The sequence below is a fragment of the Anomaloglossus baeobatrachus genome, chromosome 6 (genome assembly GCF_048569485.1).
Source record: "Anomaloglossus baeobatrachus isolate aAnoBae1 chromosome 6, aAnoBae1.hap1, whole genome shotgun sequence".
NCBI lineage: Eukaryota > Metazoa > Chordata > Amphibia > Anura > Aromobatidae > Anomaloglossus > Anomaloglossus baeobatrachus.
In genome coordinates, this window is record NC_134358.1 from 478,469,797 (window position 1) to 478,489,463 (window position 19,667).

Genomic DNA, 19,667 nt, shown 5'->3' on the forward strand with positions numbered 1-19,667 from the left:
AGTGCATGCTCATGCTTCGGCAGATGCGAGCTTGGGCAGACGCATCCTTCAGGCGGCTGTCGCCCATTTGTGAAGTTAGGTTTTGCCTACTTCTCAGTTTTCTGTTTATTTCCCACCCATGGACTGCTTTGAGACGTCCCATGGTCTGGGTCTCCCATAAGGAACGATGAAGAAAAAGAGAATTTTGTTTACTTACCGTAAATTCTTTTTCTTATAGTTCCGACATGGGAGACCCAGCACCCTCCCTGTTGCCTGTTGGCAGTTTTCTTGTTCCGTGTGTTTTCACCGGCTGTTGTTGTAGACAGAGGTTCCGGTTGTTCCGGATTTTGCTCTATCTCTACTTGTGGGTGGATGTCCTCCTTCAGCTTTTGCACTAAACTGGCTAGATTAGGTTATCCAGGGGGTGTATATGCTCTGAGGGAGGAGCTACACTTTTTAGTGTAGTACTTTGTGTGTCCTCTGGAGGCAGAAGCTATACACCCATGGTCTGGGTCTCCCATGTCGGAACTATAAGAAAAATAATTTACGGTAAGTAAACAAAATTCTCTTTTTTTCACTGATGTCATTTTTGAGTTTATGCGATATATTGATTGCCTCTTGGTACATTTTTTGTGTTGTTGCGACAGACTCCCCCCCCCCCCCCCCTCTGTTGTGACACTCCATTGGCACCGTGTGGTCGGATCACAGGGGCGTCGATGGACAGTTTATTATTATATTATTATTATTGCGCCATTTATTTCATGGCCTTGTACATGCGAAAAGGTGTATGAACAGCCAGCACAATAATCATGAACAATACAAGGCACAGACAGGTACAGGAGGAGAGAGGAACCTGCCCGTGAGAGCTCATTTTACAGGAGATGGGTGAGGATACAGTAGGTGAGGGTAGAGCAGGTTGTCCGATGCTATAGTGGACTGAGGGTTACTGCAGGTTGTAGACTTATCGGAAGAGGTGGGTCTTCAAATTTCTTTTGAAGGTTTCCACGGTAGGCAACACTCTGATGTGTTGGGGTAGAGAGTTCCAGAGTATGGAGATGTCTTGTATGCGATTATGGGAAGAGGAGATAAAAGGAGAGACGAGACAGAGTTCTTGGTTGCATGTAGCTATTTACCAGGAGACAAGGTCGCAGATGTATGGAGGAGACAGGTGTGGATGGCTTTGTATGTCAGGGCTAGTGTTTTGAAACTGAGTCTTTGCAATGGCAATGGCATGGGCAATGGGAAGCCAGTGAAGAGATTGGTAGAGAGGAGAGGCTGGAGAATAGTGGGGGGGGTAGGTGGATTAGTCAGGCAGCAGAGTTTAGGATAGATTGTAGGGCTGCAAGAATGTTAGAAGGGAGTCCAGAGACCAGGAGGTTGCAGTAGTCAAGGCGGAAGATGATGAGGGCATAAACTAGTGTACAGATCCGGAATAATTTTTTTGAGTTGGAATCGGCAGGAGGTGGAAAGGGCTTGGATATGTGGCTTAAAGGAGAGAGCAGAGTCAAGGGTCATCCCCAGGCAGTGAGCACGTATGACTGAATAGTTAGCAGCCATTGGCTTTGATGGATAGGTCAGGTAGACTGGTGGAGTGAGGTGAAGTGGGGGAAAGCTGATGTATTCAGTTAGAATGACATGTCCCTCTGCCGTGGGTGACAGTGTAAGCACCCAACCACTTATAGGAAAATATCAACTGTACGTATTAACCTTGCATACATGTGCCGTGTGTTACATGGAAAAGGGTTAAACTGATCTCATGGTTACGTGTCTTATTTTGTGTAGGTGGGATGCGATATCACCTATTGTCTCCCGAGGACAGAGAAGAACTAGCAGACGGTACAAGACCTCGGAGAAAGAAACACGATTATAGGATTGCTTTATTTGGAGGCTCTCAGCCTCAGTCCTGTCGCTACTTTAATCCTAAAGTACGTTTTCTTTTTTTATTTGTTGCTTTAGCATGATCAAAGCTTCAAGATGTGTTAATGATCTTTAAGAAACTGTAATCTGTCACTTTTTTTAGTTTTTGAAGGCTTTGTCCAAATTTGATAGTAATCCAGAGTTCCCCGCTATATCTAAACATAGTTCATTACCTTTCAAGCTCAAAGTACCTAATCTGTTTTCTATATGTGATGAGTAATATCAGAGGGTTGGGGTGGCCAAAAGCCGGCGGTGCCTTGGTTGGCAGCAAGGGTGCTGTTGGGCACTGCAGTAAAGGTCCCAATGCTACACCTAATAGTGCGTTGTGGCAGTGGGCTCATACATTTTCATCAAAAGGTAACTCAGAACCTAGTGTTATAATTTATGAATGTGAGACCCAGGGCCTTTTCCTCTACTGTTGTGATGGTTGATATCATGTGACAAGGTGAGAGATTTTCGTGACACTGTACATTCATCCTTCACAATTCGGCAAGTATACGGAAATTTCCTTAATTTTCCTTACCATTGTATCTAAAATATTTTTTTCCCCTTGTTCCTCATGTTAGGATTACAATTGGTCTGATATCCGATGTCCCTTCGAGAAACGCCGGGATGCAGCGTGTGTGTTTTGGGACAACGTTGTCTATATTTTGGGTGGTTCTCAGCTGTTTCCTATAAAGAGAATGGACTGCTACAATGTAGTGAAAGATTCATGGTATTCCAAACTGGGGCCTCCGACTCCCAGAGACAGCCTCGCTGCCTGTGCTGCGGAAGGCAAAATCTACACATCAGGAGGCTCTGAAGTGGGTGAGGACCACAGTTTTAATCTAAATATGCAAATGTAGTAACCTAGAGAGACTGTCAAATAAAAGTATTGGACATCTTGTTTAAGCTCTTGCAGTCTGCTGGGATTTGAGGACATGGTCAACTGTATAGTGTGTTTCTTCAAATCAGTGAGGGTCACACACCCCGCAGACACACCAATTGGTTAGATTTCATGGTGACCTGATGTAATTGAACGGAGCTGAACTGCAAAGTTCCAACATATAGGGACCACTGCCGAATACTGTAGATCAGGTCCTGTTCTTTTGTCGTTATTATCAGATTGGTGTGGGTCCGACACCAGGTACCCCTGCCAAACAACTGTGATGGCTCTGGTAAAGGTTACATGTAAACATGGAATGGAACTAAACTATACAGATGGATTCAGTATGCAGCAGTTCCTGCCGATACTGCAGAACAGCTCTTACTTTCTTGAATAGGAACTACCCTAACCTTGTTTTGCCTTGTATGCTTATCCTTAAAGGGACACTGTCAGCAGATATCTGCAATGTAACTTGAAGACCGCATGCTGCAAGTGCCTTACTTTTGTGGTAATGAGGTCCCGTTTTTGCCTTACTTTTGTGGTTAAGTGTTAAAACAGAGACTTCAGCTCTGTGTCTGTTTATCATTTTTTTTTTTTTTTTTATTTATTTGCAATATTAGCTTAAGCTTTTTATCTTTATCATTAGTGGATCTCAGCGGGGTGTGAGTTATAGTCCAACTCTGCTCCCCTCTGTGATTAGCAGCTTCTGTCTATGGAAATGTGCACTGAAAACCTGGTGTGAGCAGGGGCAGCTCTGAGCTGTGCTACATGCAAAATATTCAATCTTTCACTGTGGTAGAACAGCTGCAGCAACTAATCTAAGGCTAGTTTCACACTTGCGTTGATCGGCATCCGTTGCATTGCGTTGTGACGGATGCAATGGATGCGTTGCATATAATGGCACAACGGATGCAATGGATCGTACAAAACAACGGAAAGCTTTTTTTTTTTTTTTTTTTCTTTACAGTTTTACTGGCAGCAGACTATTGTGAACGATCAGCTGATCGCTCTCAATAGCCGGTGCCCGGGAGATAAGCTGAGCGCTCTCACATGCCGGTGGCCGGGTGCTCAGCTGAGAGACAAAATAAAGTTTCTGTGATTTTCTTAAAAAAAAAGATGGGCATGCGCAGTGAAAAATAGAGGATTCCGCCGCTCCAAAACCGTTACATGCTACGTTCCTTCCGCCCGGCGGAAACAACGCAGCGTGGGCCAGCGGAAGCAACACAGGTACTTTTGGCACAATCCGTCATCCATACAAGTCTATGGGAAACAGCGGAATCTGTTAACGGATTCCACTGTTTTCCAAAAGGGCGGATTGTGAAGGAAGGAAAAAAAACGCAAGTGTGAAAGTACCCTAAGTGATACATCAATGAACTGATGGGTAGGAAAAACCTGCTGACAGATTCCCTTTAACTCTTCTTGTGGTGTGTTTAAGTTGTGTTAACTTGTCAAGAAACCAAATCAATACAATCACGTGCCATGTTATGAAGAAGTGTGTTACACAACGGCTCTTTGGGGAGGGGTGGGGGTGGTATGGCTAATGATGCATAATCTGTTAGAGAAATTTTTAATTTTAACATGGTAGCTTAATGGCAATATTTTTTTTTCCATTATGTGTTAAATCCTCCACACCATCCAATTCAGGGTATGTCCGGCTAACAGACGGGGAACTAAATGTCTGTATATGTAGAACTCCTTTCAGGTTATATTAAGATCTGAAGGTTTTGTAACCTGCACGCACAGCGTTTTACAAAGGTGACTGTTCCTGCTCTCTTACCTCAATCCTTCCCATGGCTATAAATGTGCGCTGTGCCACCTATTGTATGCACCACAATGGTGCGTCAGGAGCACATGTAGCATCATGACATGTTTCCCCTGGGATATATTTGAACCACAGGTTGAAAGCCTAGGAACTAGTGGACAAGTAATTTAAAGAGGACCAGTCGCTTATAGGGGCAGGCTATGAAGACCCCTGCATGTACTCAGATTTACCCAGTGAGTTGTAACGACTACTAAAATTATCTAAATGTTTTACTAGAAGACTTAGAAAGCTATTAAAGGTGGCAGGTATTTTTTACGGTTGCATACTTTATAGTGGCTAAATATTATATTCCTTTTATAGTTTTAGTATGAGCACATTCCAGAATGATATTTGTATTATAATCTGACTCTTAAGTTCTTATATCTTCCTTACCCTTTAATTCTTTTAAGGGAATTCTGCCTTGTACTTATTTGAATGCTATGACACCAGGACGGAGAGCTGGCACACAAAGCCCAGCATGCTTACCCAGCGGTGCAGTCACGGCATGGTGGAGGCCAACGGGCTGATCTACGTCTGTGGAGGCAGTTTAGGAAATAACGTTTCGGGAAGGGTGCTGAACTGCTGTGAAGTGTATGACCCAACTACAGAAACGTATGTATGCCCAGAAAATGTGCTTACTTACATAAAATGGAAGGACTTTGGGAACTTTCTTGGCCAGGGTCTCCACAGCTGCTCTCTGGGATCATACATTTACCATCTCTTCACTAGTACACTATTTCTAGTCTACAAAGAAAGCTGCCAAGCAGTGGTGTGGGTGGGGTTATATAAAGCTCCGCATTCAAAGAACTGGTAGATCTGCAGCAGACAAAACAATGATTTTCTCAAACCTGCAGCAAAGCAGCCCAGTGAGTGACACATCACTGGAATCAGGGTCTCTGTCTCTACATCCTGCTGCAATACTGTGGAGAAACAGCACAAATGGGTCTTACCCAATTAGGAAAATGTGAAAAAGCGAGCTAGTCTCTCACCCTGTGCGGTTGTGTGACATACAACTAGTATACAATCAAAAACGGCTACCTCGAAGTCCACAAGCCCTAAGGCTAGAGGTAACAGAAGCTTGGAGAAGCGAGGAATGACCTGCACTGCTGTGGAATAAACCGAAAGTCCAGTGCCATTAAGTGGATGAAAAAGATGCTTATCGTGTTTTGGTATGAAACTCCACTCCTTCGAAGAACAGGCACTGAATTTCGTGCCTGTTCTGAAGGACTGGGGTTTTAGTCCGAAACGTGTTAAGCACCTTTTCCATCCACATCATTCACTGGACCCTTCAGTCTATTCCACAGCAGCGCAGGTTGTTCCATGATTCTGTCTACATCATGCTGCTCTCAGGTGGTATAGGGAAAACCTGGGAAGGGAACCGGTCACCTGCATAAATCAAAGCCTGGCTGTAAAAATACAGCCAGGTATATATTTCTCTGACCTGCCCTGGCATTAAACATTAAAGATCCTGCGGGATACCATAGTCTGAGTGAGGATTACCCCAGCCTCTCCACTCCCCCCGGCTAGCTCATCCAAGCATTGCTGCAGGTGATATGTACACACATGGGAGAGACCTGTCAATCACCTAAAGCCATTGGGATGAGCAAAGCAGGGGCGGCGCTGGACTAGTCTCACCCCGGCTATGGTTCTTTGCTGGATCTTTAAAGCTTAACCGTTGTTTTTAATGTTTATTTCATAAATCAATATTACACATGAAAATAAACAACTTTGTAATATTTCATATCAGACAAATCTGTTTCTTTCTCTGCCAGAATTGATCAGTCATTATCAACATTCTCAATTCTGGAGGTCAATTCTGTATTCAGTGAAGATTTTCCCATTACTGAGATAGATGGCAGCTGTTACTGATGAGATTCTATGATGGGAGGAGCTAGAGGCAGAGCCCCGCCCCTCTTCACTGAATACAGATTTTACTTCAAAATTGAGCATTATCAAAATGACAGATCAATTCTGCCAGAGAAAGAAGCAGATTTTTCTGATAAGATATATTACAAACTTATTTTCATGTGTGCTATTGATTTATTAAATAAAAATGAAAACGACAGTTACACTTTAAAGTATATCTTCTCAGTCGTGCAGTCAGGCTCCGATTCATGCTGCCTGAGGTTTAAGCAGCTTGAATCTTAAATGACAGGTTCCCTTTTAAGTGATAAAATTTGGGATCCCCCACAGCTACCTCTAGGGTGGGCTTATATGTTGAGTTCAGTGGGAGATGGTGAGAACTATGTTTCTTTTTTACGTCTTTTACAGTTCCCTTGTATTGATGGTGTCTTATGTGATTGGCATTTTCTGTAAATGTTCACAATATGCCAGAATATCTTTCATTTATTCCTTTAGGTGGACTGAACTGTGCCCAATGATTGAAGCTCGAAAAAACCATGGATTGGTTTTTGTGAAAGACAGAATTTTTGCCATTGGTGGACAGAATGGTTTGGGTATGATCTTGTTGATTTACGTTACTATGAACCGTTATACATTTAGCAGAGGTTGTAGGAGATGTTTTCTGATATTGCAGAGAAAGCCGCTTTCATTCAAAGCGAATCTGTCACCAGATTTCACCATACAAACTGCTTACATTATATAAGATACACTACTCACAAAAAGGTAGCGATATTTGGCTTTCAGGTGAAATTTCAGAATGATCCGAAAATTTACTCTATCCTTTTCATGTGACCTTCTCTAACCTTTTTAAAGGCACATGTCCGACTGCACAATGTTTCAGTTCTTTTTGCATAATTTGTTCTTTAACATGGAGCTTAATAGCGAAATTCACAACAGATATTTGATCCATGAATCGCCCAATAAATTTTGGGGTTCAATTAGAATTGGTATTTAAACAGTTGTCCTTATCGTACTGTTATTATTTTGACATCATGAGACCAAGATGACACCTAACAATTTATCAATAGTACCTCGGCATTGCGAGGCTTCAAGCAGGATGTTCTCAGATGGAAGTGGCCACTGAGCTTAGAGTGTCACCAGCAGGTTGTAACAGAAATACAGGAAAAGTCACAGACATAAAAGTTGAACGTCCTATGGCCACATCCCTCACTGACCGCTTCTTTGTGAACAATGCCTTTCGGAATTGGATGATAAATGCCACACATCTCCAGGTACAGTTACGGGAAGTAAGAGGCACCCAAGCGTCACGTCAAACCATTCAAATCCATTTACATCAGCGTGATCTGCATGCTAGATGATCTGCAAGGGTACCTGACCACATCAACAGGCACAGGCGTCGTTTTGCTGGACAAGAGGCCCGTGTGCCTCAGTGCTGTTCACTGATGAAAGCCTATTCACTCTAACCAGAAATGATGACAAACGATGTGGAGAAGTCAAGGAGAGTGCTATGCATGGTGATGGTGTTCCAGTGTGGGCAGAAGTGTCTTGTCAATACAGAACTGCCCTACACTTTGTGAATGGTAAAGTGACAAACCCTTACTACTGGAATAACTTTATTAATCCAGTCATTGTTCCTCTGCACGAACAACACAGGCCTAATTTGATCTTCATGGACAACCATGCACCAGCTCATTGAGGTCACGCCATCAGGGAACAACTGCTGGAGACTGGGGGACCTCAGATCGAACGGCCTGTACTTTCTCTAAGCCTGAATCTAAAAGAAAACCTATGGGATCAGCTGAGTCCCCATGTAGAGGCCGTAACTTTGTACCTCAGAACCTCAAGGACTGAGGGCCACCTCTGTAGACCACCTCTGTAGACAATAACTCCACTTGTGAACCGCATGAGACGTTGTTGTTAAGCTGTATTTGATGATCAAGGCCACTTGACAAGTCATTGAGACATTAACATTTTGAGGGTATACCCACCACTGCTGTTGGCTTTTGTTTCAATAGTTAGTGATGAGGGAATCACCATTGCATGTTTCTACATAAATGCCCTACTTTCATGCTAAAATATCCCTGTAGAGTGAACCTTTAAGTTTTACTTTAAGGGAACCTGTCAGGTGCAGTTTGCACCCAGAACCATGAGCAGTTCTGGGTGTATATTACTAAACCCTGCCTAACTGTCCTTGTATACACTAGCATAAGGGCATACTAACCTGCTATTCAAGGCAGCGTGTACCTGTGTTTGCTGTGACGGTGCTTCTGAATGCCTGGCACTTCCAGTCACGTGCAATAGACCTCTCTGAATAAGTCACTGTTCTTGGCAGCCGGCGGAGGATGGCTGCGCAGTGCACATGATCCGGAGTACCCAGGAGTTCCGATCATGCGCACTAAACTGATGCCAGGTGTAAGCTTCCCGGCTTAAGTAAGGTACAGTGCGCATGACCGGAAGTGCTGAGGACTTCGGGTCATGCCCAGTGCGCAGCCATCCTCCGCTGGCCGCCATGAACAGTGAGGTATGTGCGCGTCGCTGCGTATTCATTAGCACATTATTACATCCACAGGGGCGTGCTAGCATGCTATGTGGGCTGACTAGCTAAGGGGAGAAACACTCTTGGGACTAGTCCCCACGCTCATAAGATAAAAGATCTTTAGAAATACTTTTTCTAAAGATCCCTTTATCTATGATAGTGCATACAGGGACTGTTAGGCAGGGATTAGCAATATACACCCTGAACTGCTTGTGGTTCTGGGTGCATATTGCACCTGAGAGGTTCACTTTAAGGAGCTGGGATCTGAGCAATCACTGACCCCAGCTGTTGGAGCAGGAGGCTGTGCCGCTACAGATGGCACCGGCTCCATTCCAGTCCTTGTTCTATTCTTTCTCAGCCCCCATCTAATTTGAGGCCTGCTGGCAAATACAGGGTGAATAACGTGAGTCAGCAACCATCCTGGCTGGTTAGGCTGCTTTCACACATCAGTCTTTTGGCATCAGGCACAATCCGGCAAAAAACTGATGCGACGGATCCGGCAAAAAAAACGGATCAGTTCCATCAGTTTTTTTTACAGATCCGGTGTGATTCTGAGCATGCTCAGTTCAAAAAAACGGATCCGGCGGCCGGATCCGTTTTTTGACGCATTACGCTGGATCTGGCGTCCATAGGCTTCCATTATAAAACATGTCGTACGGCGCAGGATCTGGCGCGATCTGTTTTTTTTGCCGGGCACAAAAACGTTCACTTCAACGTTTCATCCGGCCACCGGACAAGTAAATTTTGCTGGCAAAAAATGGATGAAACGCAAGGCCATCCGGCGCTAATAAAAGTCTATGGAGGGAAAAACTGATCCGGCGGCAGCAGACGCCGGATCCGTTTTTCATGTTTTTGCCGGATTGTGCCTGATGGCAAAAAACTGATGTGTGATAGCGGCCTTATACCTTGTCACGGTGGGATGACTTTTTTTAATTTAATTTTTTTTTTTTAACTAGACTTCTAGTATTTTAGTGGATTACATCCCAGTTATCTACGTTGTTCTCTTCTATAAGATAATTTTGCATTTCCAGTTGAGATAAATATCTTTATTTAACCTCTCCACTGGAAAATAGATTTTTTTATTTTCCTAATGAATGAATAGGCATGTTTCCTTTCATAACTTTCTCTATTCTGCCTTTATTTAGGTGGCCTCGACAGTGTGGAGTACTATGATATCAAGCTAAATGAATGGAAGATGGTGTCGCCAATGCCTTGGAAAGGGGTCACCGTGAAGTGTGCTGCCGTGGGGTCCGTCATTTACGTGCTGGCGGGATTTCAGGGAGTGGGACGCTTAGGACATATCCTTGAATACAACACTGAGACTGATAAGTGGATCGCCAATTCTAAAGTCCGAGCCTTCCCTGTGACCAGCTGTCTGATCTGTGTAGTGGACACTTGCGGGGCTAATGAAGAGACTCTGGAGACATGAAGACCCCGGCTGTGCTGCCCGCACCTTGTAAATGGTTATATTTATAAGCCTCATCGGAGGGATTCATTACAGAAGATCATCAGAGAAGACATCGACCAATGGATTGTGCTTCATTCTCTTTTATTTTGCTCTTGTCTCGTTACAATGAGCAATAAAAAAAAATTTCTTTTAGTTGAAGACTTAAGTTTCTCTGTTGCTAAAAGATAAACTGTATAAAGGCAATCTAGGCACGCATGCTTCAGTATATGCCGGTCCTGGTGCCCAGAGACGTACCCCCCCCCCCCACCCCCACCTATAGTCTGAATGTAGGGCTGCAGGGAATAAGGGTGGAGCGGGTCATCGGCGGTGTGAGCAGGCACCACGTGCACCTCCTCATTTCATATGCATGCATCCTCCCGCCCATCATCTCTCAGCGCTGAAGCCAGCACTTACAGGTGGATGGGGTGGTGGGCGGGGGATGCGCGCATAATTAACAGCCGGCCCGTGTGATCACCCCTGGCAACTACAGCCTGGAGTGATCATGTGTGGCTATATTCACTGCCCCCTCACCCCCCCCCCACACACACACACACACACATAATCATCAGCACGGGGGGCAGTGAATAAGTATGGTATACTCACCGGACACCGATCCTTGCAGAATCGCGATCTCCTATCTGCCGGCCCACTGTTGTGAGTGGAGAGCGGTGCGCACAGCGATGACGTCCTCGCTATGTGGAGAGCGGTGCGCACACATCCGCAGGCAGACAGGAAGACTAGCAATGCTGCAGGGAACGGTGACTGGCTCCACACAGGTGAGCGGCGCTGCTGCTGACACAGACAGGAAGACGAGCGATGCTGCTGCAGTGAGGAAAGGTGAGTATAAACATTTTTTTTTTTTCTGTGCCACAGGATGCTAGATCAGGATGAGGGACATATATACAAGGATGGGGATCATATACAAGACAGGAGTATCATTACCAGGATGGGGTACCTTAGTGAAGAATTTGGGGACATTACCCCGATAACAGTGTCAGCAGCAGATCCTCGCCCCATAAGTGTTTCATGACCACATCTTTTGCTTAAAATTTAATTTCTTCGGCGCTCCATTGGGAGACCCAGACGATTGGGTGTATAGCACTGCCTCCGGAGGCCACACAAAGCATTACACTAAAAAGTGTAAGGCCCCTCCCCTTCTGGCTATACACCCCCAGTGGGATCACTGGCTCACCAGTTTTCTGCTTTGTGCGAAGGAGGTCAGACATCCACGCATAGCTCCACTGTTTAGTCAGCAGCAGCTGCTGACTATGTCAAATGGAAGAAAAGAGGGCCCATACTAGGGCCCCCAGCATGCTCCCTTCTCACCCCACTTTATGTCGGCGGTGTTTGTTAAGGTTGAGGTACCCATTGCGGGTACGGAGGCTGGAGCCCACATGCTGTTTTCCTTCCCCATCCCCCTGAGGGGCTCTGAGGAAGTGGGATCTTACCGGCCCCCAAGCCCTGAGGCCGGGCTCCATCCACAGACCCATGGAACCTGCTGGATACGGAGCTGGGTACCATTCAGGGACAAGGCCCTGCGACATTAAGGTACTCTGTGTCCCCGTATGTACAGGCCGCGCACACTCCAGACTTGCTGGGTGTGCTAGTGCGCCGGGGACAGTAGCGCTGCGCGCTGGGGTTATAGTCACTACAGTTTTTCTGTGTGACTTTATATGTTGGGGACTGCCGCGCCGGCCGCCCCTAGGCGGCGGCGCGGCTGCGACTTGTAGTGCGCCGGGGACTTAGCGACGACCGTGCTTTTACGACGGCGTCGCTTATAAATTTAGTCCCCGGCTTCTGCGGCCTAGCTCCGCTTCGTTCCCGCCCCCACCCTGTCAATCAGGGCAAGGGAGAGACGCTGTACCATTCATCAGCGCCGAGGGCTGGAGTCTTATTTACATGCTCCAGCCCTCTCACTGAGCACAGTGGGACGCAGGTTTCCCGCTCTTCGTCTGCACACGCCCAGGGCCCGCCCCTCTCCATAGGACGCCGGCAGCCATTCCTACATGCAGTCTGGCTGGAGAACGGACACAGGCTCTGGGAGACCCAGACAAGGGATTCTGGCGACCACACACCCGCGTTAAGCGGGCGGTAAGCAGCACTTAAGTGCTGGCCCCACTAGTGCCACAGTGTTATATTTGTGTACTTTTTTTCTCTGTACCATATATATATATATATATTTTGCACTGTAAGGTCGCTTCTTGGCTGTATACCCCAATTGCTCTGAGGAGACGACAACATGTCATCTGCAAAACGCAAGGGTGCCAAGACACAGGCTGTGAGCGCTACTTGTGCCGCTTGTGGGGCTAATCTACCGGCAGGTTACAATGACCCCCATTGTGTGCAATGTTCGGTCCCTGTGCCACTTCGTCAGCCGGAGTCTATGGTGGTAGTGGCCCAGGCAGAGTCGCCGGTGAACCCTGTCCCGGTGACGGGGACAGAGTTTGCAGTTTTTGCTGACAGGATGTCTGTCACTATGACAAAGATCCTAGAAACCTTGCAGGCCAGGCCAGTTACTCAGTCCATGGACAATGCTGCGGCACTGTTCCCCGGTCCCCCTCAGTTGGAGTTAATCCGTGCTTCAAGGGGGTCCCAGGCATCTCAGCCTGACGGCTCTGATTCAGATGACAGTCCCAGACAGCCTAAGCGTGCTCGCTGGGAGAGACCCTCCACGTCATCACGCGGATCAGGGTCTCAGCGAGAAGAGTCTCTACATGATGAGACAGAGGAGGGGGATCAGGAGTCTAATCCTGAAACCGCTCTCAATCTGGATACTCCTGATGGTGACGCCATGGTAAATGACCTTATAGGGGCCATCAATAGTCTATTGGAAATTTCTCCCTCTGCCCCTTCTGCAGAGGAGGCAGCTGCACAGCAGGAGAAGTTCCATTTCAGGTATCCCAAGCCTAAACTGAGTACTTTTCTGGACCACGCTGACTTCAGAGAATCAGTCCAGAAACACCATGCTTGCCCAGATAAGCGTTTCTCCAAACGTCTTAAGGATACACGTTATCCCTTTCCCCCTGACGTGGTCAAACGCTGGACCCAGTGTCCAAAGGTGGACCCCCCAATCTCCAGGCTTGCGGCTAGATCCATAGTTGCAGTGGAAGATGGGGCTTCACTTAAAGATGCCAATGACAGACAGATGGACCTTTGGTTAAAGTCTGTCTATGAAGCTATCGGCGCGTCGTTTGCTCCAGCATTCGCGGCCGTGTGGGCACTCCAAGCTATTTCAGCTGGCTTGGCACAGGTGGACTCTATCATATGTCCAGCAGTGCCGCGAGTAGCGTCCCTAACCTCGCAAATGTCTGCGTTTGCGACTTACGCTATCAACGCTGTCCTGGACTCTACGAGCCGTACCTCAATTGCGTCTGCCAACTCTGTTGTCTTGCGCAGAGCCTTGTGGTTAAAAGAATGGAAAGCGGATTCTGCTTCCAAAAAATGTTTAACCAGCTTGCCACTATCTGTAGATAGACTGTTTGGTGAACAATTGGCTGAAATCATTAAGCAATCCAAGGGTAAGGACTCCTCCTTACCCCAGCCCAGATCAAGCAAACCTCAACAGAGGAAGTGGCAGTCGAGGTTTCGGTCCTTTCGAGGCTCCGGCAAGACCCAATTCTCCTCGTCCAAAGGGACTCAGAAGGAGCAAAGGAGCTCAGATTCCTGGCGGGCTCATTCACGCCCCAAGAAAGCAACCGGAGGAACCGCTTCCAAGGCGGCTGCCTCATGACTTTCGGCCTCATCCCTCCGCATCCTCGGTCGGTGGCAGGCTCTCCCGCTTTTGCGACATTTGGCTGCCACAGGTCAAAGACCGGTGGGTAGTAGACATTTTGTCTCACGGGTACAGGATAGAATTCAGTTCTCGTCCTCCGCCTCGGTTCTTCAGAACCTCCCCACATCCCGACCGAGCAGATGCCCTTCTGCAAGCGGTGTGCTCACTAAAAGCAGAAGGAGTGGTGATCCCTGTTCCTCTGCAGGAACAAGGGCAAGGTTTTTACTCCAATCTCTTTGTGGTTCCAAAAAAGGACGGCTCGTTTCGTCCTGTTCTGGACCTAAAGCTGCTCAACAAGCATGTGAACGCCAGGCGGTTCCGGATGGAATCCCTCCGCTCCGTCATTGCCTCAATGTCTCAAGGAGATTTCCTTGCATCAATAGACATCAAGGATGCTTATCTCCACGTGCCGATTGCTACAGAGCACCAACGTTTTCTACGTTTCGTGATAGGAGCCGACCATCTCCAGTTCGTAGCTCTGCCATTTGGTCTGGCGACAGCCCCACGGGTTTTCACCAAGGTCATGGCGGCAGTGGTAGCAGTCTTGCATTCTCAGGGACATTCGGTGATCCCTTACTTAGACGATCTACTTGTCAAAGCACCCTCTCAAGAGGCATGCCAACACAGCCTGAATGTTGCGCTGGAGACTCTCCAGACTTTCGGGTGGATCATCAACTTTTCAAAGTCCAACCTAGCTCCGACTCAATCACTAACGTATCTTGGCATGGAGTTTCATACTCTCTCAGCGATAGTGAAGCTTCCGCTGGACAAGCAGCGGTCACTACAGACAGGGGTGCAGTCTCTCCTTCAGAGTCAGTCGTACCCCTTAAGGCGCCTCATGCACTTCCTAGGGAAGATGGTGGCAGCAATGGAGGCAGTCCCGTTCGCGCAGTTTCATCTGCGCCCACTTCAATGGGACATTCTCCGCCAATGGGACGGGAAGACAACTTCCCTAGACAGGAAAGTCTCCCTTTCTCAGACGGCCAAGGACTCTCTGCAATGGTGGCTTCTTCCCACCTCATTATCACAGGGAAGATCATTCCTGCCCCCATCCTGGGCAGTGGTCACGACAGACGCGAGTCTGTCAGGGTGGGGAGCAGTTTTTCTCCACCACAGGGCTCAAGGGACGTGGACTCAGCAGGAGTCCACCCTTCAGATCAATGTTCTGGAAATCAGGGCAGTGTATCTTGCCCTATTAGCCTTCCAGCAGTGGCTGGAAGGAAAGCAGATCCGAATTCAGTCGGACAACTCCACAGCGGTGGCATACATCAACCACCAAGGAGGGACACGCAGTCGGCAAGCCTTCCAGGAAGTCAGGCGGATTCTGATGTGGGTGGAGGAAAGAGCATCCACCATATCAGCAGTTCACATCCCGGGCGTAGAAAACTGGGAAGCAGACTTCCTCAGTCGCCAGGGCGTGGACGCAGGGGAATGGTCCCTTCACCCGGACGTGTTTCAGGAAATCTGCCGCCGCTGGGGGGTGCCGGACGTCGACCTAATGGCGTCTCGGCACAACAACAAGGTCCCGACCTTCATAGCGCGGTCTCGCGATCAAAGAGCTCTGGCGGCAGACGCCTTAGTGCAAGATTGGTCGCAGTTCCGGCTCCCTTATGTGTTTCCACCTCTGGCACTCTTGCCCAGAGTGTTACGCAAGATCAGATCCGATTGCGGCCGCGTCATACTCGTCGCCCCAGACTGGCCGAGGAGGTCGTGGTACCCGGATCTGTGGCATCTCACGGTCGGCCAACCGTGGGCACTACCAGACCGTCCAGACTTACTGTCCCAAGGGCCGTTTTTCCATCGGAATTCTGCGGCCCTGAACCTGACTGTGTGGCCATTGAGTCCTGGATCCTAGCGTCTTCAGGATTACCCCAAGGGGTCGTGGCCACCATGAGACAGGCTAGGAAGTCCACTTCTGCTAAGATCTACCACAGAACGTGGAAGATTTTCTTATCCTGGTGCTCTGCACAAGGAGTATCCCCCTGGCCATTCGCGTTACCTGTTTTTCTTTCCTTCCTGCAATCTGGGTTGGAAAAGGGCTTGTCGCTCGGCTCCCTTAAAGGGCAAGTCTCGGCACTATCCGTGTTTTTTCAGAAGCGTCTAGCGCGACTTTCTCAGGTGCGCACGTTCCTGCAGGGGGTGTGTCATATCGTACCTCCGTACAGGCGGCCGTTAGATCCGTGGGATCTAAACAAGGTCCTTGTTGCTCTCCAGAAGCCGCCTTTCGAGCCCCTGAGGGATGTGTCACTTTCTCGACTCTCACAGAAAGTGGCTTTTCTGGTAGCGGTCACGTCTCTTCGGAGAGTGTCTGAACTAGCAGCGCTGTCATGCAAAGCTCCTTTCCTGGTGTTCCACCAGGACAAGGTAGTGCTGCGCCCCATTCAGGAGTTTCTCCCTAAGGTGGTGTCCTCTTTTCACCTTAATCAGGATATCTCCTTGCCTTCCTTTTATCCGCATGCAGTGCATCGGTATGAAAAGGATCTACATTTGTTGGATCTGGTGAGAGCACTCAGAATCTACATTTCCCGCACGGCGCCCCTGCGCCGCTCGGATGCACTCTTTGTCCTTGTCGCTGGTAAGCGCAAAGGGTCGCAGGCTTCCAAGGCCACCCTGGCTCGATGGATTAAAGAACCAATTCTTGAAGCCTACCGTTCTGCTGGGCTTCCGGTTCCATCAGGGCTGAAGGCCCATTCTACCAGAGCCGTGGGTGCGTCCTGGGCATTACGACACCAGGCTACGGCTCAACAGGTGTGCCAGGCAGCTACCTGGTCGAGTCTGCACACTTTCACCAAACATTATCAGGTGCATACCTATGCTTCGGCGGACGCCAGCCTAGGTAGAAGAGTCCTGCAGGCGGCAATTGCCTCCCCGTAGGGGAGGGCTGTCTTTGCAGCTCTAACATGAGGTATTTCTTTACCCACCCAGGGACAGCTTTTGGACGTCCCAATCGTCTGGGTCTCCCAATGGAGCGCCGAAGAAGAAGGGAATTTTGTTACTTACCGTAAATTCCTTTTCTTCTAGCTCCTATTGGGAGACCCAGCACCCGCCCTGTTGTCCTTCGGGATTTTTGGTTGTTTTTCGGGTACACATGTTGTTCATGTTGAACGGTTTTCAGTTCTCCGACGTTACTTCGGAGTGAATTTGTTTAAACCAGTTATTGGCTTTCCTCCTTCTTGCTTTTGCACTAAAACTGGTGAGCCAGTGATCCCACTGGGGGTGTATAGCCAGAAGGGGAGGGGCCTTACACTTTTTAGTGTAATGCTTTGTGTGGCCGCCGGAGGCAGTGCTATACACCCAATCGTCTGGGTCTCCCAATAGGAGCTAGAAGAAAAGGAATTTACGGTAAGTAACAAAATTCCCTTCTTTCCTGTTTTCCTCCTCTAAAATAAGGGTGCGTCTTTAGTCCTGTGCATCTTATAGTCCGAAAAATACGGTATATAGGAAGCTGTGCTGTCACTTATTTTTATGACTTTTTATATATGTTTTTTACGTTTCCCTTTTGTGTCGGTTTTTCTTCTTTTTTAAATGTAAGTGATGTTTCTCTGTTCTGGTATTTTCTCTGTTATGACTGATCTACTAAAGCCCGCGCCTGTACTTATTAGAAATAGTAAGGGCCTTATGGGTAGGGTCATGGTATGAACCATGTGTGACATGCTGTAATGGTTTTTGGTCACACTGGATATTAAAACTGTGCATCATAGAATTGGTGGAAAATGTCCATATACTGTGTGTGTTCACATTTTTATCAATGAATATTGGTTCCATGATGTAGTGACTCAAGTGCAGCTTGTCTGAGTTTTCTCTATTCCAGTACCTTATTAGAATCACGCTTCACCAGGCACGATGTATTGGGACGGGTCCAAATGGCTATCTACATTCATATCCAAAAGCTAAATGCAATAATAAAATAAACTTTTTTTTATCCTCTTCCTTTTAACTTTGGTACAACTACAAGTGACAGCATGTCCTGTTTACTTCAGGGAATGATAGTTCTTACTAGAGACAAAACTGGATGAATTCCGTCCTATATACACACAAGGTTCTACACCCGAAACATTCCACCCTGACTTCCATGTGTGGATAAAAGTCCGTTGCCCTCTATCCACCTCCATACGGGGTGTAAACTGCGGCTAAGATGGTTCCTCGTTTGTATTTTCTTTTTATTATTATAGAAAAATTGGAGACCATCTAAAAGTCTGAATCTCACCGCTTCCCCCAGCGCTCATCTAGACTGACAGATCTCTCCCTACTCAGTGTACTCTAGAGTGGGCAGGGAAAAACTGGCAAGGATGTCGCTGATTAGTCACTTCGTCCCCAGCCATGCTTTCAACTTACAGTGGGTACGGAAAGTATTTAGACCCCTTTAAATTTTTCACTTTGTTTCATTGCAGCCATTTAGTAAATTCAAAAAAAGTTCCTTTTTTTTTCTCATTAATGTACACTCTGCACCCCATCTCGACAGGAAAAAAAAATGTAAAAAGTTTTGCAAATTTATTAAACAAGTAAAACGGAAATATCACTTAGTCATAAGTATTCAGACTCTTTGCTCACACTCATATTTAAGTCCATTTCCTTGTGATCCTCCTTGAGCTAGTTCAACTCCTTCATTGGAGTCCAGCTGTGTATAATTAAACTGATAGGACTGGATTTGGAAAGGCGCACACCTGTCTATATAAGACCTTACAGTGCATGTCAGACCAAATGAGAATCATGAGGTCAAAGGAACTGCCCAAGGAGACAGAATTGTGATAAGGTACAGATCAGGCCAAGGTTACAAAAGAATTTTTCTAGTACTCAACGTTCCTAACAGCACAGTGGCCTCCATAATCCTTAAATAGAAGAAGTTTGGGACCACCAGAACTCTTCCTAGACCTTGTCGTCCATCCAAATTGAGCAATTGTGGAAGAAGCGTCTTGGTGAGAGAGGTAAAGAACAACCCCAAGATCACTGTGGCTGAGCTCCAGAGATGCAGTAGGGAGATGACAGAAAAGTTCCACAAAGTCAACTATCACTGCAGCCCTCCACCAGTCGGGCCTTTATGGCAGAGTGGCCCGATAGAAGCCTCTCCTCAGTGCAAGACATATGAAAGCCCTCATAGAGTTTGCAAAAAAAAAAAAACAAAACCATGAAGGACTATAAGAAATAAGATTCTGTGGTCTGATGAGATGACAATAGAACTTTTTGGTGATTAATTATAAGCGATATGTGTGGAGAAAAGCAGACACTGATCATCACCTGCCCAATACAATGCCAACAGTGAAACACGGTGGCGACAGCATCATGCTATGGGGGTGTTTTCGGCTGCAGGGACAGGACAACTGGTTGCAATTGAAGGAAAAATGAATGTGGCCAAGTACACAGATATCCTTGAAGAAAACCTCTTCCAGAGTGCTTTGGACTGGTGTTGAGCGAGTAGTTAACTATTTGTACTCACTATGCTGTTAGCAAGTACTGTCTGCTACTCGCATATTCGTTATGAGTAGCGGG

General features: G+C 47.1%; 1 protein-coding gene across 1 annotated transcript in view; it reads left to right on the forward strand.

The window, feature by feature from the left end:
* The window catches only part of KLHL7 (kelch like family member 7), a 47,355-nt gene extending 36,794 nt beyond the window's left edge, over positions 1 to 10,561 (forward strand). Inside the window, exons 7-11 of the mRNA XM_075315357.1 lie at positions 1,762 to 1,904; positions 2,463 to 2,703; positions 4,973 to 5,174; positions 6,921 to 7,018; positions 10,107 to 10,561. Coding sequence (XP_075171472.1) covers positions 1,762 to 1,904; positions 2,463 to 2,703; positions 4,973 to 5,174; positions 6,921 to 7,018; positions 10,107 to 10,390 — 968 coding nt within the window. The 3' untranslated portion in view covers positions 10,391 to 10,561. The remainder of the gene's footprint in view (positions 1 to 1,761; positions 1,905 to 2,462; positions 2,704 to 4,972; positions 5,175 to 6,920; positions 7,019 to 10,106) is intronic.
* Positions 10,562 to 19,667: the final 9,106 nt, after the last annotated feature.